At 46.8% G+C, this 25,047-nt stretch overlaps 1 protein-coding gene across 2 annotated transcripts in view; it reads right to left on the minus strand.

Annotated features, from left to right (window-relative positions):
* Positions 1–25,047, minus strand: part of LOC112236526 (sarcolemma associated protein a) — a 132,780-nt gene that overhangs the window by 35,514 nt on the left and 72,219 nt on the right. For both annotated transcript variants that reach the window (XM_042329548.1, XM_042329550.1), the window contains exons 15-17: positions 24,709–24,768; positions 18,989–19,195; positions 10,845–11,156 (exon numbers count right to left, since the gene is read on the minus strand). In XM_042329548.1, coding sequence (XP_042185482.1) covers positions 10,845–11,156; positions 18,989–19,195; positions 24,709–24,768 — 579 coding nt within the window. The remainder of the gene's footprint in view (positions 1–10,844; positions 11,157–18,988; positions 19,196–24,708; positions 24,769–25,047) is intronic.

Consider the following 25,047-nt stretch of genomic DNA (forward strand, 5'->3'; position numbering starts at 1 on the left):
TATCCACCACACAGGAGGTTTACTGGCTCAAATGCCTACCATCTGGACCTGGAACTCCTGCCATCCAATTTCAATTCAACCAATGGAGGAAGCTAATATATACCTTCCATCCCTATAAGACACCACAGGCTGAGTTGCACTGCACTCTCAACGTCACTGACGACGAAGACACGCCGTACACACAAGATTGGGATGAAAACATGATGCATCTTACCCCAAACATACGCTGCCTTACCATCGTGTGCGGCCCTGAGGGGGTGGCAGCCCCAGTCATACTCCCACACCATATTAAACCTTGGTATCAACTGGGACCCGAGTCTGCTCCACACGTGACCCTCGCAGTAGGGAATGGACATGAGGCCCGAAGTCTGGGTCCAATGATAAAAAGGGCCTCGAAACTCACTTGGGAAGCGACTAGTACACCAGGCCTGTTGAAGGCAACCACCGAAGAGATGTGGCGTCTGACTATGGTGGACACTGAAGAACAGTGCCAGCCTGAGCGCCTCACTCTCCCCAGGCATCACGGGAAACCATATTCTGATCACCCTTCCTCCCCTGCTGTCTTGGACTCCATAGACAAGGCAATATGGACAACCACACCATTTGACGTGGGAAAGTTACAGGTCCAACCAGTGTGCATTACCCTAACCAATCCGGCACAAGTACCAATATTTCGAACCCAATATCGACTGAAGCAAGAACAGACAGAGGGGATAAGACCCACTATCGAAGGCCTACTGGAAGCTGGGTGCATATACAGGACTCTATCACTCTGGAACACCCCCATACTTCCTGTTCTGAAGGCAGGAGGAGAAACATACCGGATGGTGCAGGATTTCCGGGCTGTAAATGAAGTTACCACACCCATCGATCTCCCTGTTCCAGACCCACACATCATACTGAGCAACCTGTCACCCAAACATCGGTATTTCACCGTAGTGGACTTGGCCAATGCCTTTTCAGCATCCCATTGGATGAGGCTTCCCAGCCACTTTTTGCCTTTACCTACGAGAATCAGCAATTTACCTATTCCGTACTTCCCCAAGGTTACACTTCTTCCCCGGGAATCTTCAATTATATTCTGAAGACTCACCTGGCAGAACTGAAAATCCCAGAAGGAGTGATACTCATACAATACGTAGACGACCTGTTGCTGGGGGCTCCCACCTCAGACCTCTGTCTAGAAATGACTAAAACCCTGTTAGACTTTCTGGCAGTTAAAGGCTACAAAGTCAAGATGTCAAAAGTCCAATCATGCAGACGAACCGTTCTGTTCCTGGGAAGGGAAATCTCAAGCGAGGGGGCCGGACTCTCAAAATCACACCGAGACTCAATCCTACATCATCCCAGGCCCATTACTGTTTCAGGAATGCTCTCTTTCCTGGGGTTGACGGGATACAGCCGTACTCACATCCCAGACTATACTGAAAGAACTGAACCTCTGAGAGAAATTGTTCGAGAAGCTGGCCCAAGAAACCTACAGGCCCCACTTACATGGACTCCTGAAGCTTCAACGGCGTTTGGGCTCCTGAAGACTGACCTGTCTGTGGCTGCTGCTCTCACGGCACCAGACTACGGTAAAACATTTCACCTGGATGTTTCTGAAAAGGAAGGCTTTGCATCCGCCGTCCTTTTTCAGAAACATGAGGGGGAGAAGAGTACTCATGTACCACTCTTCAAAACTTGACCACATTGAAACCGGCCAGACCGCCTGTTCCAGATACGTTGCGGCGGTAGCCAAGGCGATTGAGAAGACAGCCCATCTGGTAATGTGCCACAAGATGCAAATACACACCCACCACGGGGTGGCAGCATACCTCATCAGCAAAGAATTTACCTTCAGTGCGGACAGAAAAAACAAAATCCAGAACAAATGCACCCAGTCACACATCACTTTTGTGAACACCGACAAGAACATGGCAGATGCACTCACCGCAGAAGATGGCCTAGCACACTCCTGCCAAGAGAGGGCAGCACAAGAGCTCAAACTGAGACCAGACCTGGAAAATGAACCACTGACATCTCCAGACCTATGGCTGTACACAGACGGATGTTGCTACAAGGGAGACACAGGAAACGTAGCTGCCTATGCGGTCGTACAGCAGCTGCATGACAAAACACATGTCACGTTGGAATCAGGAATTATCCCCAGCCAGCATCGGCACAACTTGCGGAAATTGTGGCTTTGACTCAAGCTCTAGAGAAAGCCGAAGGAAAAACTGTAAACATTTACACGGACTCGGCATACGCACACGGAGCAGTGCACATAGATGGACCACAATGGGTTAGGCTCAACTTTACCACCACAGGTAACCTACCCATCAAGCACCGAGCCCAAATGGAACGTTTGATGCATGCCGTGTCCTTACCAAAGACAGTGGCCATAATGAAATGCCGAGGCCACCAAAGACTGACCAGCAGAATCAATCAAGGAAATGATGCCGCAGACCTGGCAGCCAAGGCCGCAGGAGGATACAGCCCCCGACAGATGGTGCTCGGGATAGAACTGGCAAGGACTGAATTGACAAGCCAACACATACTAGAACTACAGGAAGAGGCAGGCCCTTACGAACATTCGGTTTGGACACAGAAGGGAGGCTCTAAGGGACCAGATGGAATATGGAGATGCCATGATGGCCGACTGGTGGCTCCGGCTAATCTCTGTCCAGAACTGATAAGGGAAGCCCATGGACCCACTCATGAAGGGAAACTCAGAACTTTACAGAAGGTTTCATACATATGGTGGCACCCCACATGAAGGACATGACAGATTTATTCTGTGACGAATGCAACATATGTGGAAGCCACAATCCAAAGAAGCCCTACCAAACCCCGATGGGGGCCTACCCGGTGCCAAACGCATGTTTCAAGACATCAGTATAGACTATACAGACATGGGAGAAGACAATGTAAAGAACGGGAAGAGATATTTGCTAGTAATGGTAGATAGATTCTCTAGATGGGTAGAAGCAATTCCAACAGCTAAGGAGGATGGGAAAACGGTCATTAAGTGGCTACAGACAGAACTCATACCTAGATATGGGGTCCCTAGACATATCCGAAGCGACAATGGGTCCCACTTCGCAAACAAACACCTGAGACAGGTGGAGGAGAGGTTCGGCATTATACACAAGTTTGGTTCCGTGTATAAGCCGCAGGCCCAAGGCCTTGTGGAGCGCTGCAACCAATCTCTTAAGTGTAAGATAGCCAAAGTGTGTGCTGGTACAAAACTGACATGGGTGGAGGCCCTGCCACTGGCGTTGATGGCCATGAGGTCATCACCTGGGGCAGGGACTCATCTCTCACCCCACGAAATAATGACAGGAAGAGTAATGCCAGGTCCACCAAGAGAGGGAGGTCATATGCCCCCTCTTGATGTACACCAGATAGGTATGACTGACTATGTAAGAAAATTGACGGAACTGTCCGCAGCTCTTTCCAAACAGATACACAAAGTCCATGAGGGGAGCTGACGGGAGATCCGGAGCAACTGAGGGTAAAGGTCGGCGATTGGGTAAGGATCAAGGTCCACAAAAGAAAGTGGGCGGATCCCAGGTGGACTGGACCGTACGAAGTGAAGGAGGTTACTTCACACTCAGTCCAGGTCAAAGGTAAATCGGGCGCACCTTGGCACCACTTGACTCATTGTACACCAGCACCGACTCCTTCTAGAACTCTGACTGAAGTCAGGGTCGATTTGAGCGACCTAAATTTGATTACAACCACAGAACCCTTAGTTGGTGAGGATGTGGGAGCAGCTCCCCAGCACACCAACTAACAGGTCGTCCAGAGATAGGGGCTATCCCTGGACGAGATTGGGGATATCGGGCCCCGTGTTTGTTATTTTTATTGTAGTCACAGGAGTTTCCATGGGGATTCTCCTGTGGGTATTAGAGCATCATACACCTACATCACAAGCAGATATAGGACCCTCTAATGGGTCATCCAACCTGACCACATCCATGGCACATATAGAACTGACCAATCATTTGTGCAAGAGGCATTCCACCACCCCTGACACTGATTGTAAGGCCAACGACATACGGAGCACGACCGTTTGCGTCCCCGCAAACGCAACTAATATCATTAACATCCCTTGGGGGACTTTAGGGTACTCTAGGCTAAAGGGGAGGGAACAGGCGGGGACCAGTGCACTCTGGTTTGCCGGACACGTCTGGTATATGACATTAGGGAAGGTTGGCGATTGGTCTTGGAGGAATTTGGTGGGGGAGACAGGTAATGGGTGGGAAGACTGGACAACAGACGAGGGGGCAGTGAAATGGCGGAAGCGACTGACTTTAACTAAGACAAATACGGGACTGAAACTTACTGTTGGGCCAGGGGGCCAGCCCTTAGGGTGTTATGATTTCATACTGGCCCCAGGGAATTCCGGGGTCAGATATTGGTTGTGGCGAATTTGCGTGACTAATAATCCTAAACCGACTTCGGTTACAGTAAGGAATGACATGACCACACCCGTAAAAGGATCCCCGTCATCCCCACTGTTTGGCCCGGTGGAGGCAATATCCAGGCTTAAAAGTCCGGATGATGTAATTTTAAGAGCCACAGGAGTCTCAGGTTTTTCCAATAATTGGCTATTGTTGACCGAGGAAGCTGCAAATACCACCAGGCAGAGTTGTGTGGTGTGCATGGGAGCTCGTCCATTGCTCCGCATTGTCCCAGCAGTAGTGACTCTAGCATGTCTAATTCCTCTTATGATTACAGATAACCCCAGGGATAATTGTACTGCCTGGGATGAGGTCTATCCGGTTACTAAATTCACCACTAGGAACCCAGTGTTTTCCAACCAGGTTGCAAGGGAAAATTTTACTTGTGTCAATATGACGGGAGGAGGAACCGAGGTGGGATGGATCCCTGCGGATTGGTGTCTGGATACAGTTAGTATTAAGGGGAGCCTCAGGTCAATATCCAGAGCAGATGTGTGGTGGTGGTGTGGTAGCACGGTCCTGTTTGATAAGTTACCCTCCAACAGTACTGGACGCTGTGCACTTGTTACTCTCTTGTTGCCTGTTTCTATCTACCCTATAGGAGCCGAGGACCTTGTTCTGCGGATCCAGGGAGTGAATCCCGGATATAGGGGACGTTCCAGGAGAGACACCACCCCATCTAGTGGAGACCCCTCCTACATAGACGCTATCGGAGTCCCTAGGGAGTGCCTGATGAGTATAAGTTAATAGATCAGGTAGCTGCAGGGTTTGAATCATCCATCTGTTGGTGGTGCACAATTAACAAGAATGTTGATCGTATTAACTATATACATTACAACGTCCAAAGACTAGGCAACTGGACTCAGCAGGGTTTTGAAGCAGTACATGGTCAACTGGCTGCAACCAGCCTGATGGCTTTCCAAAATCGTATTGCCATTGATATGTTACTCTCTGAGAAGGGCGGAGTTTGCTCTATGTTTGGTGACCAGTGTTGTCCTTTCATCCCTAATAACACAGCCTCGGATGGTAGTTTGACAGTCGCTCTGGAAGGTCTGCGGACGCTTAATGGTAAAATGAAATCTCATTCTGGGATAGATACCTCGATGTGGGACTCCTGGATGAGTGCGTTTGGTAAATATAAAACCCTGGTGTCCTCCATTTTGGTATCCATTTCGGTGTTCGCTGCCATTTTAGTTCTCTGTGGATGCTGTTGCATTCCATGCATCCGTTCCCTTACCACTAGGGTTATCTCTAGAGCTATTGACCCTTCCTCCCCTTCCCAGATGTTTCCTCTGCTGGATAAAGACCTACTTGAATTCGAGGATGAGGAGGAGAGTGCCTATTAGGTTTACATTATATCTGCTGTTGCCTTATGGGGATGTATGTATGTGTTATGCAAGTGGATCATTCCGCCTGACTTGCCTAGTTTAAGTCACATCTCTTTGGAGATGTGAAGAGAGGGAATCACAACTTTTTCCTGCGGGAAAAAGTTGGCTTATGTAGACAAGCATTTTACTTTTATTTTGAGCTGTTGTTCTCCGCTCTGTTAAATGAGGGTTGTAAGTTCCTAGGTGGCTGGTAGCCAACTTAGTACATAGTGGGATTGAATGGAGAACATGATGGTAATACATATATATCTATTTCTGTTTAATACCGTGCCTTATTTCATAGTCCCCTTGGGAGAAGTTTCTCTTTGTGTCTGGATCTAGTTAGGTTGTGTCACGTCTCTGGTGAGACGTGAAGAGAGGGTTTTGTAGAGAAATGCTATTTCTTATGCAGGTGACCAACCTATTGCTAATACAGGGCTACAACTCAAAGTAAAGCCTGTGGGGTCCCCTACAGGATAGCTCCCGCATTACACTAACTGCCAAAATCAGCGCACACACATAATCTCCTTTGTAGCTGAACATTGTGTGCCCTAAGAGGATTCTACGATGACGGACCGACAACTGAGCCAATGGCGGAAGACTACAGACTACACCCCAGCTGAACCAATCCAAAGATCCGATCTTCCAGAATCAACCTACTTTCTGTTCTGTATATTAGTGGTGTACTGATTGTAACGGTCTCTTTGCCTGCTGTTCCATACGAACTAACGGAGGAGCCGTAATTACGCTGTACTAGATATCTTCACTCTGAATAAACTGTTACTTGTCATAAAATTTACCACTTTGTCTGAATCGATCCTTGACCGGCTCACCCATCTACATATCTAATTTCTAACACAATCGATGTGTTCATCATCACGAGAGTGAGCCAGACAAAACTTTTAATCGTCGTATTGAAAAGTGCAACAGCAAACATTTATACAGGTGATTCAAACAACCTTTATTGTATTTAAAAGTGCAACTGCAAACTGAACAACTGATGACAATTAAAAATGTCAGGATAGTCATTTGTTTTTGGTGCTCCAAGCCTTACAGCCTTTCTTCTAGGAGCTCCAGTGCTCCCAATGAAAAGAAGTTCATTTCCAAGTTAGATTAACATAGTATGGCAATGTACCTTGTAGTTCAGGAGTTCTCTGCTGGTGCAGGCTCTGCTGTTGGAAGGGTTAGGGGTCAGTGATTAGGTTTATAACTCCTTTGTCCCACCTCCCACACATGCGGTGACCTCACCCATTACAACCAGCATGTCCAGAGACACAACCTCTCTCATCATCACCCAGTGCCTGGGCTTACCCCCGCTGTACCCGCACCCCACCATACCCCTGTCTGCGCATTATGCCCTGAATATATTCTACCATGCCCAGAAACCTGCTCCTCTTATTCTCTGTCCCCAACGCTCTAGGCGACCAGTTTTGATAGCCTTTAGCCGCACCCTCATACTACTCCTTCTCTGTTCCGCGGGTGATGTGGAGGTAAACCCAGGCCCTGCATGTCCCCAGGCACCCTCATTTGTTGACTTCTGTGATCGAAAAAGCCTTGGTTTCATGCATGTCAACATCAGAAGCCTCGTCCCTAAGTTTGTTTTACTCACTGCTCTAGCACACTCTGCTAACCCTGATGTCCTTGCTGTGTCTGAATCCTGGCTCAGGAAGGCCACCAAAAATTCAGAGATTTCCATACCCAACTATAACATCTTCCGTCAAGATAGAACTGCTAAAGGGGGAGGAGTTGCAGTCTACTGCAGAGATAGCCTGCAAAGTAATGTCATACTTTCCAGGTCCATACCCAAACAGTTCGAACTACTAATTTTGAAAATTACTCTCTCCAGAAATAAGTCTCTCACTGTTGCCGCCTGCTACCGACCCCCTCAGCCCCCAGCTGTGCCCTGGACACCATTTGTGAATTGATCGCCCCCATCTAGCCTCAGAGTTTGTTCTGTTAGGTGACCTAAACTGGGATATGCTTAACACCCCGCCAGTCCTACAATCTAAGCTAGATGCCCTCAATCTCACACAAATCATCAAGGAACCCACCAGGTACAACCCTAACTCTGTAAACAAGGGCACCCTCATAGACGTCATCCTGACCAACTGGCCCTCCAAATACACCTCCGCTGTCTTCAACCAGGATCTCAGCGATCACTGCCTCATTGCCTGTATCCGCTACGGAGCCGCAGTCAAACGACCACCCCTCATCACTGTCAAACGCTCCCTAAAACACTTCTGTGAGCAGGCCTTTCTAATCGACCTGGCCCGGGTATCCTGGAAGGACATTGACCTCATCCCGTCAGTTGAGGATGCCTGGTCATTCTTTAAAAGTAACTTCCTCACCATTTTAGATAAGCATGCTCCGTTCAAAAAATGCAGAACTAAGAACAGATACAGTCCTTGGTTCACCCCAGACCTGACTGCCCTCGACCAGCACAAAAACATCCTGTGGCGGACTGCAATAGCATCGAATAGTCCCCGGGATATGCAACTGTTCAGGGAAGTCCGGAACCAATACACGCAGTCAGTCAGGAAAGCTAAGGCCAGCTTCTTCAGGCAGAAGTTTGCATCCTGTAGCTCCAACTCCAAAAAGTTCTGGGACACTGTGAAGTCCATGGAGAACAAGAGCACCTCCTCCCAGCTGCCCACTGCACTGAGGCTAGGTAACACGGTCACCACCGATAAATCCATGATTATCGAAAACTTCAATAAGCATTTCTCAACGGCTGGCCATACCTTCCGCCTGGCTACTCCAACCTCGGCCAACAGCTCTGCCCCCCGGCAGCTCCTCGCCCAAGCCTCTCCAGGTTCTCCTTTACCCAAATCCAGATAGCAGATGTTCTGAAAGAGCTGCAAAACCTGGACCCGTACAAATCAGCTGGGCTTGACAATCTGGACCCCCTATTTCTGAAACTTTCCGCCGCCATTGTCGCAACCCCTATTACCAGCCTGTTCAACCTCTCTTTCATATCGTCTGAGATCCCCAAGGATTGAAAGCTGCCGCAGTCATCCCCCTCTTCAAAGGGGGAGACACCCTGGACCCAAACTGTTACAGACCTATATCCATCCTGCCCTGCCTATCTAAGGTCTTCGAAAGCCAAGTCAACAAACAGGTCACTGACCATCTCGAATCCCACCGTACCTTCTCCGCTGTGCAATCTGGTTTCCGAGCCGGTCACGGGTGCACCTCAGCAACACTCAAGGTACTAAACGATATCATAACCGCCATCGATAAAAGACAGTACTGTGCAGCCGTCTTCATTGACCTTGCCAAGGCTTTCGACTCTGTCAATCACCATATTCTTATCGGCAGACTCAGTAGCCTCGGTTTTTCGGATGACTGCCTTGCCTGGTTCACCAATTACTTTGCAGACAGAGTTCAGTGTGTCAAATCGGAGGGCATGCTGTCCGGTCCTCTGGCAGTCTCTATGGGGGTGCCACAGGGTTCAATTCTCGGGCCGACTCTTTTCTCTGTATATATCAATGATGTTGCTCTTGCTGCGGGCGATTCCCTGATCCACCTCTACGCAGACGACACAATTCTATATACTTTCGGCCCGTCATTGGACACTGTGCTATCTAACCTCCAAACAAGCTTCAATGCCATACAACACTCCTTCCGTGGCCTCCAACTGCTCTTAAACGCTAGTAAAACCAAATGCATGCTTTTCAACCGATCGCTGCCTGCACCCGCATGCCCGACTAGCATCACCACCCTGGATGGTTCCGACCTTGAATATGTGGACATCTATAAGTACCTAGGTGTCTGGCTAGACTGCAAACTCTCTTTCCAGACTCATATCAAACATCTCCAATCGAAAATCAAATCAAGAGTCGGCTTTCTATTCCGCAACAAAGCCTCCTTCACTCACGCCGCCAAGCTTACCCTAGTAAAACTGACTATTCTTCCGATCCTCGACTTCGGCGATGTCATCTACAAAATGGCTTCCAACACTCTACTCAGCAAACTGGATGCAGTCTATCACAGTGCCATCCGTTTTGTCACTAAAGCACCTTATACCACCCACCACTGCGACCTGTATGCTCTAGTCGGCTGGCCCTCATTACATATTCGTCGCCAGACCCACTGGCTCCAGGTCATCTACAAGTCCATGCTAGGTAAAGCTCCGCCTTATCTCAGTTCACTGGTCACGATGGCAACACCCATCCGTAGCACGCGCTCCAGCAGGTGTATCTCACTGATCATCCCTAAAGCCAACACCTCATTTGGCCGCCTTTCGTTCCAGTACTCTGCTGCCTGTGACTGGAACGAATTGCAAAAATCGCTGAAGTTGGAGACTTTTATCTCCCTCACCAACTTCAAACATCTGCTATCTGAGCAGCTAACCGATCGCTGCTGCTGTACATAGTCTATTGGTAAATAGCCCACCCATTTTCACCTACCTCATCCCCATACTGTTTTTATTTATTTACTTGCTCTTTTGCACACCAATATCTCTACCTGTACATGACCATCTGATCATTTATCACTCCAGTGTTAATCTGCAAAATTGTAATTATTCGCCTACCTCCTCATGCCTTTTGCACACATTGTATATAGACTCCCCCCTTTGTTTTCTACTGTGTTATTGACTTGTTAATTGTTTATTCCATGTGTAACTCTGTGTTGTCTGCTCACACTGCTATGCTTTATCTTGGCCAGGTCGCAGTTGCAAATGAGAACTTGTTCTCAACTGGCCTACCTGGTTAAATAAAGGTGAAATAAATAAAAAATAAATAGTATAGTATCGTACCTTGTAGATCGTTAGTTCTCTGCTGGTGCAGGCTCTGCTGTTGGAAGGGTTAGTATAGTATCGTACCTTGTAGATCGTTAGTTCTCTGCTGTTGGAAGGGTTAGTATAGTATCGTACCTTGTAGATCGTTAGTTCTCTGCTGTTGGAAGGGTTAGTATAGTATCGTACCTTGTAGATCGTTAGTTCTCTGCTGTTGGAAGGGTTAGTATAGTATCGTACCTTGTAGATCGTTAGTTCTCTGCTGTTGGAAGGGTTAGTATAGTATCGTACCTTGTAAATCATTAGTTCTCTGCTGGTGCTGGTGCTGGCTCTGCTGTTGGATGGTGGCCTGCAGGGAGTTGATCTCCTGTTCGTATTTCGACGCAGCCTGACGCCACTTCTCCAGCTCGGCCGTGACACCTCCCAGGTCCCTCTGCAGGGCGGCGATGTCTCGCTCCCTCTCGGCTGTGGCGGCCTCCATGGCGTGGTGGAGAACTAGCACCTCCTCCTGAGCAGAGTACAGCTCCTCCTGTGTGCTGCTGATGCTGCTCTCTCTCTGCTCCTTCAGCTCCTCCATGTCTACCGCTAGCTTCCCCAACTGACCTGGAAACAGATGGTATATACTTTCATATACACTATATAATATAGAACATCTCTCGCCCAACTGACCTGGAAACAGATCGTATATACTTTCATATACACTATATAATATGGAATAACTCTTTCCATGACAGACTGACCAGGTGAAAGCTATGATCCCTTATTGATGTCACTTGTTAAATCCACTTCAATCAGTGTAGATGAAGGGGAGGAGATAGGTTAAAGAGGGATTTTTAAGCCTTTGGATAATGGAGACATTGATTGTGTGTATGTGCCATTCAGAGGGTGAATGGGCAAGACAAAATATGTAAGTGCCTTTGAACGGGGTCTGGTAGTAGGTGCCCAGGCGAACCGGTTTGATTCAGAGCTACTGGGTATACAACGCTTAACAGTTTCTAGTGTATATCAAGAATGGTCCACCACCCAAAGGATATCCAGCCAACTTGACAACTGTGGGAAGCATTGGAGTCAACATGGGACAGCATCTCATGTTGGAACGCTTTCAACACCTTGTCGAGTCCATGCCCTGACGAATTGAGGCTCTTCCAGCATCCCTGTGGAACACTTGACACCTTGTAGAGTCCATGCCGACTAATTCAGGTTGTTCTGAGTACAAGACATTAATAGGAAAATGTCCTTAAAATCAAATAAAATTTTATTTGTCACATACACATGGATAGCAGATGTTAATGCGAGTGTAGCGAAATGCTTGTGCTTCTAGTTCCGACAATGCAGTAATAACCAACAAGTAATCTAACTAACAATTCCAAAACTACTGTCTTATACACACAAGTGTAAGGGGATAAAGAATATGTACATAAAGATATATGAATGAGTGATGGTACAGAGCAGCATAGGCAAGATATATTTTTTTTTTTCTTCCTTTATTTAACCAGGCAAGTCAGTTAAGAACAAATTCTTATTTTCAATGACAGCCTAGGAACAGTGGGTTAACTGCCTGTTCAGGGGCAGAACGACAGACTTGTACCTTGTCAGCTCGGGGATTTGAACTTGCAACCTTCCGGGTACTAGCCCAACGCTCTAACCACTAGGCTACCCTGCCGCCCCAAGTAGATGGTATCGAGTACAGTATATACATATGAGATGAGTATGTAAACAAAGTGGCATAGTTAAAGTGGCTAGTGATACATGTATTACATAAAGATGCAGTAGATGATATAGAGTACAGTATATACGTATACATATGAGATGAATAATGTAGGGTATGTAAACATTATATTAGGTAGCATTGTTTAAAGTGGCTAGTGATATATTTTACATCATTTCCCATCAATTCCCATTATTAAAGTGGCTGGAGTTGAGTCAGTGTGTTGGCAGCAGCCACTCAATGTTAGTGGTGGCTGTTTAACAGTCTGATGGCCTTGAGATAGAAGCTGTTTAACAGTCTCTCGTAGGTAATGTTTTGTACACTCAGTGTACACTAGATGGCTAAAAGTATGTTGACACCTGCTCTTCGAACATCTCATTACAAAATCTTGGGCATTAACATACAGTTGGTCCCACCTTTACTGCTATAACAGCCTCCACTCTTCAGCTTTCCACTAGACAACCTCACTTTGTGCACAGGGGGCATTGTCATGCTGAAACAGGAAAGGGTCTTCCCCTAACTGTTGCCACAAAGTTGGAAGCATGGAATCATCTAGAATATAATTTCATGCTGAATCGTTAAAATTGCCCTTCACTGGAACTAAGGGGCCTAGCCCGAACCATGAAAAACAGCTCCAGACCATTATTCCACCTCCACCAAACTTTACAGTTGGCATTATGCAGTCGGGCAGGAAGCGTTCAGTGGGGCAGAACGCGTTTCCACAGCTCCAGAGTCCAATGGCGGCGAGCTTTACACCACTCAAGTCAAAGTTTGGCATTGCGCATGGTGATCTTAGGCTTGTGTGCGGCTACTTCGGCCAAGGAAACTCATTTCATGAAGCTCCCAACGAACAAATCTTTGCAGCAACGTCAGCACGAGGCAGTTTGGAACTCGGTAGTGAGTGCTCCAACCCGAAGACAAACAATTATTATGAGCTACACGCTTCAGAACTCGGCGGTCCCGTTCGGTGAGTTTGTGTGGCCTACCACTTCACAGCTGAGCCGTTGTTGCTCCTAGACTTCACAATAAAAGCACTTACAGTTGACTCTAGCATGGCAGAAATGTATAATTGTTTTATAAAAATACTAAACTAAAACATAATTTACATAAGTATTCAGACCCTTTACTCAGTACTTTGTTGAAGCACCTTTGGCAGTGATTACAGCCGTGATTACAGCCGGCATTTTCAGGTCTCTCTAGAGATGTTCGGTCGGGTTCAGGTCTGGGCTCTGGTTGGGCCACTCAAGGACGTGTCCCAAAGCCACTGCTGCACTGTCTTGGCTGTGTGCTTAGGGTCGTTGTCCTGTTGGAAGGTGAAACTTCGCCCCAGTCTTATGTCCTGAGTGCTCTGGAGCAGGTTTTCATCAAGGATCTCTCTGCACTTTGCTCTGTTCATCTTACCCTCGATCCTGACTAGTCTCCCAGTCCCTGCCTCTGGAAAAACATCCCCACAGCATGATGTTGCCACCACCATGCTTCACCGTAGGGATGGGGCCAGGTTTCCTCCAGATGTGACACTTGGCATTCAGGCCAAAGAGTTCAATCTTTGTTTCATCAGACCAGAGAATCTTGTTTCAGAGAGACTTTAGGCAAAGACTTTAGGCAAACTCCAAGTGGGCTGTCATGTGCCTTTTTACTGATGAGTGGCTTCCGTCTGGCTATTCTACCATAAAGGCCTGATTGCTGGAGTGCTGCAGAAATGGTTGTCCTTCTGGAAGGTTCTCCCATCTCCACAGAAGAACTCTGGAGCTCTGTCAGAATGACCATCTGGTTCCCCCTGACCAAGGCCGTTCTACCCTGATTGCTCAGTTTGGCCGGGTGGCCAGCTCTAGGAAGAGTCTTGGTGGTTTCAAACTTCTTCCATTTAAGAATGATGGAGGCCACTGTGTTCTTGGGGACCTTCAATGCTGCAGATATTTTTTGGTACCCTTCCCCAGATCTGTGCCTCGACACAATCCTGTCTTGGAGCTCTACGGACAATTCCTTCAATCCCCTTGCTTGGTTTTAGCTCTGACATGCACCGTCAACTGTGTGACCTTATATAGACATGGGTTTTCCTTTCCAAATCATGTCCAATCAATTAAATTTACCACAAGTGGACTCCAATCAAGTTGTAGCAACACCTTAAGGATTATTAATGGACACACGATGCACCTGATCTCAATTTTGAGTCTCATAACAAAGGGTCTGAATACTTATGTAAATAAGGTTGGTTTATTTATATTTAATACATTTTAAAAAATGTCTAAAAACATGTAATCGCTTTGTCATTTTGTGATGATGTCCATGGAATGGCGCCGGAGGAGATTACCGCCATTTTACGGTCTCCAATTATGTGGGTTTTTTTTGCGATATTTGTAAGTGATTTTGTACATAATATTTCTGCAACCGTATCTTACGGAAGAAAAGAGCTTCTGGATATCAGGACAGCGATCACTCACCTCGGATTAGACAAAGAGCTTCTGGATATCAGGACAGCGATCACTCACCTCGGATTAGACAAAGAGCTTCTGGATATCAGGACAGCGATCACTCACCTCGGATTAGACAAAGAGCTTCTGGATATCAGGACAGCGATCACTCACCTCGGATTAGACAAAGAGCTTCTGGATATCAGGACAGCGATCACTCACCTCGGATTAGACAAAGAGCTTCTGGATATCAGGACAGCGATCACTCACCTCGGATTAGACAAAGAGCTTCTGGATATCAGGACAGCGATCACTCACCTCGGATTAGACAAAGATTTCTTCAACAACAACAACAAGCAGGACTCACACGAAATTCTCCAAACACCGTACACCTCAATTATTCGCAAAAGGAAGAGGCGCAGAGGACGAAGAGCCTCGCAGAAGGCAACTAGGAAAGCTGCCGTTACCGTCAATATTACTTGGACGATAAACTAGACGAGGTACGATCACGAATATCCTACCAACGAGACATACAAAACTGTGATATCCTTCACGGAACTGTGGCTGAATAACGACATGGATATTCAGCCAGCGGGAAACACTCTACACCAGCAGGATAGAACAGCACACTCCGGTAGGACGAGGGGGGGGCGGTCTGTGCATATTTTTTAAACAACAGCTGGTGCATGAAATCTAAGGAAGTCTCTAGATTTTGCTCGCTTGAAGTAGAGTATATTGTGATAAACTGCAGGCCACACAACTTGCCTAGAGAGTTCTCAGCTATACTTTTCGTGGCTGTTTATTTACCACCACAGACAGATGCTGGCACTAAGACCGCACTCAGTCAGCTGTATAAGGAAATAAGCAAACAGGAAACCACTCACCCAGAGGCGGTGCTTTTAGTGGCCAGAGACTAATGCAGGGAAACTTAAATCAGTTCAACCAAATCTCTATCAACATGTTAAATGTGCAACCAGAGGGGAAAAAATGTCTAGATCCCCTGTACTCCACACACAGAGACGCGTACAAAGCACTCCCTCGCCTCTCCCTTTTGCACAGACTGGAACATGTTCCGGGATTCTTCCGATGGCATTGTGGAGTACACCACATCAGTCACTGGGTTTATCAATAAGTGCATTGAGGATGTCGTCCCAGTGACAGTGACTGTACGTACATACCCCAACCAGAAGCCATGGATTATAGGCAACATTCGCACTGAGCTAAAGGGAAGAGCTGCCGCTTTCAAGGTGCGGGACTCTAACCCAGAAGCTTAAAGGAATCCCGCTATGCCCTGCGACGAACCATCAAACAGGCAAAGCATCAATACAGGGCTAAGATTGAATCATACTACACCAGCTCCAAAGCTCGTCGGATGTGGCAGGGCTTGCAAACTATTACAGACTACAAAGGGAAGAACAGCCACGAGCTGCCCAGTGACACGAGCATACCAGACGAGCTAAATCACTTCTATGCTCGCTTTGAGGCAAGCAACACTGAGGCATGCATGAGAGCATCAGCTGTTGCGGACGACTGTGTGATCACGCTCTCCGTAGCCGACGTGAGTAAGACCTTTAAACAGGTCAACATACACAAGGCTGCGGGGCCAGACGGATTACCAGGACGTGTCTCCTGACCCCTCCTATCTCAGCCTCCAGTATTTTATGTGTCGGGGGGCTAGGGTCAGTTTGTTATATCTGGAGTACTTCTCCTGTTCTATTCGGTGTCCTTTGTGAATCTAAGTGTGCATTCTCTAATTCTCTCCTTCTCTCTTTCTTTCTCTCTCTGAGAGGACCTGAGCCCTAGGACCATGCCCCAGGACTACCTGACATGATGACTCCTTGCTGTCCCCAGTCCACCTGGCTGTGCTGCTGCTCCAGTTTCAACTGTTCTGCCTTATTATTATTCGACCATGCTGGTCATTTATGAACATTTGAACATCTTGGCCATGTTCTGTTATAACCTCCACCCGACACAGCCAGAAGAGGACTGGCCACCCCACATAGCCTGGTTCCTCTCTAGGTTTCTTCCTAGGTTTTGGCCTTTATAGGGAGTTTTTCCTAGCCACCGTGCTTCTACACCTGCATTGCTTGCTGTTTGGGGTTTTAGGCTGGGTTTCTGTACAGCACTTTGAGATATCAGCTGATGTACGAAGGGCTATATAAATACATTTGATTTGATTTGGTGTGCTCCGGGAATGTGCTGACCAACTGGCAGGTGTCTTCACTGACATTTTCAACATGTCCCTGATTGAATCTGTAATACCAACATGTTTCAAGCAGACCACCATAGTCCCTGTGCCCAAGAACACAAAGGCAACCTGCCTAAATGAATACAGACCTGTAGCACTCACATCTGTAGCCTTGAAGTGCTTTAAAAGGCTGGTCATGGCTCACATCAACACCATTATCCCAGTAACCCTAGACACACTCCAATTTGCATACTGCCCAAACAGATGATGCAATCTCTATTGCACTCCACACTGCCCTTTCCCACCTGGACAAAAGGAACACCTATGTGAGAATGCTGTTCGTTGACTACAGCTTAGCATTCAACACCATGGTAGCCTCAAAGCTCATCACCAAGCTAAGGAACCTGGGACTAAACACCTCCCTCTGCAACTGGATCCTGGACTTCCTGACAGGCCGCCCCCAGGTGGTGAGGATAGGTAGCAACACATATGCCACGCTGATCCTCAACACTGGCGCTCCCCAGGGGTGCATGTTCAGTCCCCTCCTGTACTCCCTGTTCACCCACGACTGCATGGCCAGGCACGACTCCAACACCATCATTCAGTTTTCTGACGACACAACAGTGGTAGGCCTGATCACCGACAATGACGAGACAGCCTATTGGGAGGAGGTCAGAGACCTGGCCGGGTGGTGCCAGAATAACAACCTATCCCTCAACGTAACCAAGACTAAGGAGATGATTGTGGACTACAGGGATAGGAGCACCGAGCATGTCCACATTCTCATCGACGGGCTGTAGTGGAACAGGTTGAGAGCTTCAAATTCCTTGGTGTCCACAACAACAAACTAGATTGGTCCAAACAAACCAAGACAGTCATGAAGAGGTCATGACAAAGCCTATTCCCCCTCAGGAGACTTTGATAAGATTTGGCATGGGTCCTGAGATCCTCAAACGGTTCTACAGCTGCAACATCTAGAGCATTCTGACCGGTTGCATCACTGCCTGGTACGGAAATTGCTTGGAGTACGACTGCAAGGCACTACAGAGGGTAGTGCGTACGGCCCAGTACATCACTGGGGCAAAGCTGCCTGCCATCCAGGACCTCTACACCAGGCGGTGTCAGAGGAAGGCCCTAAAAATTGTCAAAGACTCAAGCCACCCCAGTCATAGACTGTTCTCTCTACTACCGCATAGCAAGCGGTACCGGAGTGCCAAGTCTAGGACAAAAAGGGTTCTCAACAGTAAGACTCCTGAACAGGTAACCAAATGGTTACCCGGACAATTTGCATTGTGTGCCCCCTCCCAACCCCTCTTTTACGCTGCTGCTACTCTCTGTTTATCATATATGCATAGTCACTTTAACTATACATTAATGTACATACTACCTCAATTGGGCCGACCAACCAGTGCTCCCGCACATTGTCTAACCGGGCTATCTGCATTGTGTTCCGCCACCCACCACCCGCCAACCCCTCTTTACGCTACTGCTACTCTCTGTTCATCATATATGCATAGTCACTTTAACCATATCTACATGTACATACTACCTCAATCAGCCTGACTAACCGGTGTCTGTAAGTAGCCTCGCTACTCTTTTTCAAATGTTTTTTACTGTTGTTTTATTTCTTTACTTACACCCCCCCACACACACACACACACACACACACACGCACACGCACACACACACACCTTTTTGTTTCTGCACCATTGGTTAGAGCCTGTCATTTCACTAAGGTAGGAAGTGCAACTTGACTCCATAGACACTGTGTATTCTGTGTACAAACTTTGATTATACCTGTTGTATTTGGGGCACGTGACATATAAACTTTGATTTGATGAGAAATAAATAATAATTGGAGAATAAAGCATTTTTTAAATCGGACACAATGGTTGGATTAACCAGATGTTTATCTTTCATTTGCTGTATTGGACTTGTTAATGTGTGAAAGATACATATTTCTAAAAAATATTTTTGAATTTCGCGCGCTGCCTTTTCAGAGGAATGTTGTTGAGGGGTTCCGCTAGCGGAACGCCTGCGCTAGAAAGGTTAACTCTAGTTAACTCCCACTGCAGGTACCGATCGGTACCATCCTCCCTCTGCAGGTACCGATTGGTACTATACTCACTCTGTAGGTACTGGATCTGCTTGGCTGACTCCTCAGTCTGCTGCCTGTTACTCCTCCTCTCCTCTTCCAGTAAGGCCTGGAGCTGCAGACACTTCTGCTTGCCTGTGTTGGCCAACTCCTGGGCCTCCAGCAGCTCTCTGTGGAGGTGGTGAATCACCTGCTCTCTGTCCCCAGGCTCCAGGTTGGCCATCCGCAGCTCATCTAGACCTGGACAGACAGGTGGGATATAGTTAGTTATAGGCATAAAGGAAAGGAAGGAGATGAGGGTGCTAGAGCGGTGGGTGGGATCTGAACCCATGCTGGCAGCTGTACAAAGTACATGTAATGCAGAGGCTGGAGCTTAGACTGAAAGGCCACAGAAAAGCTGTTGTTTTCATAATTGATCAGGAAGTTATGGATAGGGTTGGGCAGCATGCAGATGTTCATACCGTTTATGTACCATACAGGGGTATATGGTATTCCCCAATGTGCACAGAAGAAGCGCTATTTAAAATAAAACCTGGATCTGGATCCAGGAGGGGGTTGAATGTCTCAGCTGTTACCGAGAAGCTTGATCTTGACAGCTAGCAAGTTAGCAAACCACATGCATAGCTGGAGCCCTGAGCTGGATAATAATATGCACTAGCGTCGCAAGCATCTCTGCGAGGCGTCAGTATTTCCAAATACCCCAGCATACGTTATATTGCCACGCCTTGATATGGACATCTGTACCGTATCTGTATACCCACCACACGTGGCTGGCTGCCTGTTACTCAAAGGATTTGTGACACACTACATTGACGAACAACCAACCACGGCTCGGCCTCGGTCCCTAATTAATACCGGTTCACGTGGGAGAATTTTAAGTCCTTTCAGATGGGGACCCACTCCTCGACCAGCCCATTCTTACATGTTTTGCACTTGGGGAAAATGTTGAAAGAGCGTTTCCACCCCCCGTGTAACCCTACCCAATCCAGCAGCCACTCTGTCAGGGTCCACCACCCCAACCCCTCCAGCAGCCACTCTGTCAGGGTCCACCACCCCAACCCCTCCAGCAGCCACTCTGTCAGGGTCCACCACCCCAACCCTAATCCCTCCAGCAGCCACTCTGTCAGGGTCCACCACCCCAACCCCTCCAGCAGCCACTCTGTCAGGGTCCACCACCCCAACCCTAATCCCTCCAGCAGCCACTCTGCCAGGGTCCACCACCCCAACCCCTCCAGCAGCCACTCTGTCAGGGTCCACCACCCCAACCCCTCCAGCAGCCACTCTGTCAGGGTCCACCACCCCAACCCTAATCACTCCAGCAGCCACTCTGCCAGGGTCCACCACCCCAACCCCTCCAGCAGCCACTCTGTCAGGGTCCACCACCCCAACCCTAATCCCTCCAGCAGCCACTCTGTCAGGGTCCACCACCCCAACCCTAATCCCTCCAGCAGCCACTCTGTCAGGGTCCACCACCCCAACCCTAATCCCTCCAGCAGCCACTCTGTCAGGGTCCACCACCCCAACCCTAGTCCCTCCAGCAGCCACTCTGTCAGGGTCCACCACCCCAACCCTAATCCCTCCAGCAGCCACTCTGTCAGGGTCCACCACCCCAACCCTAATCCCTCCAGCAGCCACTCTGTCAGGGTCCACCACCCCAACACTACCCCCTCCAGCAGCCTCTCTGTCAGGGTCCACCACCCCAACCCTAGTCCCTCCAGCAACCACTCTGTCAGGGTCCACCACCCCAACCCTAATCCCTCCAGCAGCCACTCTGCTGGACAGCTGTTGATACTGAAGGTATAAGATCTATTCCAGAACAAGGTGACAGCTGTTGATGCTGAAGGTATGAGATCTATTCCAGAACAAGGTGACAGCTGTTGATGCTGAAGGTACAAGATCTATTCCAGAACAAGGTGACAGCTGTTGATGCTGAAGGTATAAGATCTATTCCAGAACAAGGTGACAACTGTTGATACTGAAGGTAAAAGATCTATTCCAGAACAAGGTGACAGCTGTTGATACTGAAGGTATAAGACCTATTCTAGCACCCTGACTAATGCAATGGCATGTTGTTGTGACTGTCTTAAAGAAAACCCTTTGAGTTCTATTAGATAAATAGCTCTGAATCCACAATATGGCAGAGGTTGAAAAGCCATAACACATATGATTTCTCAACAACAGGTTATGGTCAATAATATCAAAGGCTGCACTGAAATCTAACAGAACAACTCCCACAATCATCTTATAATCAATTTATTTCAACCAATCATCAGTCATTTGTGTCAGTGCAGTACATGCTAAGTGCCCTTCTCTATAAGCATGCTGAAAGTCTGTTCATTTGTTTACAGAGACCCATTGAGACTCATTGTATTGGTTAAAGGAGGTGTGATGGAGCTTTTCTGGTGAGACTGTCTGTGATTTATTTAGAATTCAAGTCACACTTAACCAGCACGGCTACCACATCATTCTGCAGCGATACGCCATCCCATCTAGTTTGTGCTTAGTGGGACTATCATTTGTTTTTCAACAGGACAGTGACACAACACACATTTAGGCTGTGTATGGGATATTTGACCCAGAAGAAGAGTGATGGAGTGCTGCATCAGATGACCTGGCCTCCACAATCCCCCAACCTCAACCCAATTGAGATGGTTTGGGATGAGTCGGACCGCAGAGTGAAGGAAAAGCAGCGAACAAGTGCTCAGCATATTTGGGAACTCCTTCAAGACTGTTGGAAAAGCATTCCAGGTGAAGCTGGTTGAGAGAATGACAAGAGTGTGCAAAGCTGTCAACAAGGCAAAGGGTGGCTACTTTGAAGAATCTCAAATATAAAATATATTTTGATTTGCTTAACACTTTTTTTGTTACCACATTATTCCATATGTGTTATTTCATAGTGTTGATGTCTTCACTATTATTCCATATGTGTTATTTCATAGTGTTGATGTCTTCACTATTATTCCATATGTGTTATTTCATAGTGTTGATGTCTTCACTATTATTCCATATGTGTTATTTCATAGTGTTGTCTTCACTATTATTCCATATGTGTTATTTCATAGTGTTGATGTCTTCACTATTATTCCATATGTGTTATTTCATAGTGTTGATGTCTTCACTATTATTCCATATGTGTTATTTCATAGTGTTGATGTCTTCACTATTATTCCATATGTGTTATTTCATAGTGTTGATGTCTTCACTATTATTCCATATGTGTTATTTCATAGTGTTGATGTCTTCACTATTATTCCATATGTGTTATTTCATAGTGTTGATGTCTTCACTATTATTCCATATGTGTTATTTCATAGTGTTGATGTCTTCACTATTATTCCATATGTGTTATTTCATAGTGTTGATGTCTTCACTATTATTCCATATGTGTTATTTCATAGTGTTGATGTCTTCACTATTATTCCATATGTGTTATTTCATAGTGTTGATGTCTTCACTATTATTCCACATGTGTTATTTCATAGTGTTGATGTCTTCACTATTATTCCACATGTGTTATTTCATAGTGTTGATGTCTTCACTATTATTCCACATGTGTTATTTCATAGTGTTGATGTCTTCACTATTATTCCATATGTGTTATTTCATAGTGTTGATGTCTTCACTATTATTCCATATGTGTTATTTCATAGTGTTGATGTCTTCACTATTATTCCATATGTGTTATTTCATAGTGTTGATGTCTTCACTATTATTCCATATGTGTTATTTCATAGTGTTGATGTCTTCACTATTATTCCATATGTGTTATTTCATAGTGTTGATGTCTTCACTATTATTCCATATGTGTTATTTCATAGTGTTGATGTCTTCACTATTATTCCATATGTGTTATTTCATAGTGTTGATGTCTTCACTATTATTCCATATGTGTTATTTCATAGTGTTGATGTCTTCACTATTATTCCATATGTGTTATTTCATAGTGTTGATGTCTTCACTATTATTCCATATGTGTTATTTCATAGTGTTGATGTCTTCACTATTATTCCATATGTGTTATTTCATAGTGTTGATGTCTTCACTATTATTCCATATGTGTTATTTCATAGTGTTGATGTCTTCACTATTATTCCACATGTGTTATTTCATAGTGTTGATGTCTTCACTATTATTCCACATGTGTTATTTCATAGTGTTGATGTCTTCACTATTATTCCATATGTGTTATTTCATAGTGTTGATGTCTTCACTATTATTCCATATGTGTTATTTCATAGTGTTGATGTCTTCACTATTATTCCATATGTGTTATTTCATAGTGTTGATGTCTTCACTATTATTCCACAACGTAGGAAATAAAAAAGAAAGAAAGAAAAATCCTTGAATGAGTATGTGTTCTAAAACTTTAGACCGGTAGTGTATTCAATGGAGTCCCCCAGGCACCAGCCAGGTTTGGCCTCCCCATCCCTAAAGCTCCATATATATATTCAATGGAGTCCCCCAGGCACCAGCCAGGTTTGGCCTCCCCATCCCTAAAGCTCCATATATATTCAATGGAGTCCCCCAGGCACCAGCCAGGTTTGGCCTCCCCATCCCTAAAGCTCCATATATATTCAATGGAGTCCCCAGGCACCAGCCAGGTTTGGCCTCCCCATCCCTAAAGCTCCATATATATTCAATGGAGTCCCCCAGGCACCAGCCAGGTTTGGCCTCCCCATCCCTAAAGCTCCATATATATTCAATGGAGTCCCCCAGGCACCAGCCAGGTTTGGCCTCCCCATCCCTAAAGCTCCATATATATTCAATGGAGTCCCCCAGGCACCAGCCAGGTTTGGCCTCCCCATCCCTAAAGCTCCATATATATTCAATGGAGTCCCCCAGGCACCAGCCAGGTTTGGCCCCCATCCCTAAAGCTCCATATGTATTCAATGGAGTCCCCAGGCACCAGCCAGGTTTGGCCTCCCCATCCCTAAAGCTCCATATATATTCAATAGTCCCCAGGCACCAGCCAGGTTTGGCCTCCCCATCCCTAAAGCTCCATATATATTCAATAGTCCCCCAGGCACCAGCCAGGTTTGGCCTCCCCATCCCTAAAGCTCCATATGTATTCAATGGAGTCCCCAGGCACCAGCCAGGTTTGGCCTCCCCATCCCTAAAGCTCCATATGTATTCAATGGAGTCCCCCAGGCACCAGCCAGGTTTGGCCTCCCCATCCCTAAAGCTCCATATGTATTCAATGGAGTCCCCAGGCACCAGCCAGGTTTGGCCTCCCCATCCCTAAAGCTCCATATATATTCAATGGAGTCCCCAGGCACCAGCCAGGTTTGGCCTCCCCATCCCTAAAGCTCCATATATATTCAATGGAGTCCCCCAGGCACCAGCCAGGTTTGGCCTCCCCATCCCTAAAGCTCCATATATATTCAATGGAGTCCCCCAGGCACCAGCCAGGTTTGGCCTCCCCATCCCTAAAGCTCCATATATATTCAATGGAGTCCCCCAGGCACCAGCCAGGTTTGGCCTCCCCATCCCTAAAGCTCCATATATATATTCAATGGAGTCCCCCAGGCACCAGCCAGGTTTGGCCTCCCCATCCCTAAAGCTCCATATATATATTCAATGGAGTCCCCCAGGCACCAGCCAGGTTTGGCCTCCCCATCCCTAAAGCTCCATATATATATTCAATGGAGTCCCCCAGGCACCAGCCAGGTTTGGCCTCCCCATCCCTAAAGCTCCATATATATTCAACAGATTTTATGGCAATGAGACGCAATAAAACATTAAATATGTATTACCTTTGAGCAAGGCGACCCTGTTCTGTGGCTCATTCAGCTCACGATCATCCATGTTTCCATCTACACACACATACAGAGAGAGAGAAAGAAGAGGAAGAGGAGAATGAGAGAGGAGAGGTAGAGGAGAGATGAGAGAGAAGAGGAGATAGGAGAGGGAGAGAGGAGAGGTAGAGGAGAGAGAAGAGGAGAGGTAGAGGAGAGAGGAGAAGGAGAGAGGAGAGGTAGAGGAGAGAGAGGGGAGAGGAAGAGGAGAGAAAGAGTGAACAGGGAGAGGAAGAGGATTGAACAGTGAGCTAGGACCAGACCAGGACAAACACGAAAACTAAACGAGTGACAGTA

The sequence above is a fragment of the Oncorhynchus tshawytscha genome, linkage group LG02, assembly GCF_018296145.1.
Source record: "Oncorhynchus tshawytscha isolate Ot180627B linkage group LG02, Otsh_v2.0, whole genome shotgun sequence".
Classification (NCBI taxonomy): Eukaryota; Metazoa; Chordata; class Actinopteri; order Salmoniformes; family Salmonidae; genus Oncorhynchus; species Oncorhynchus tshawytscha.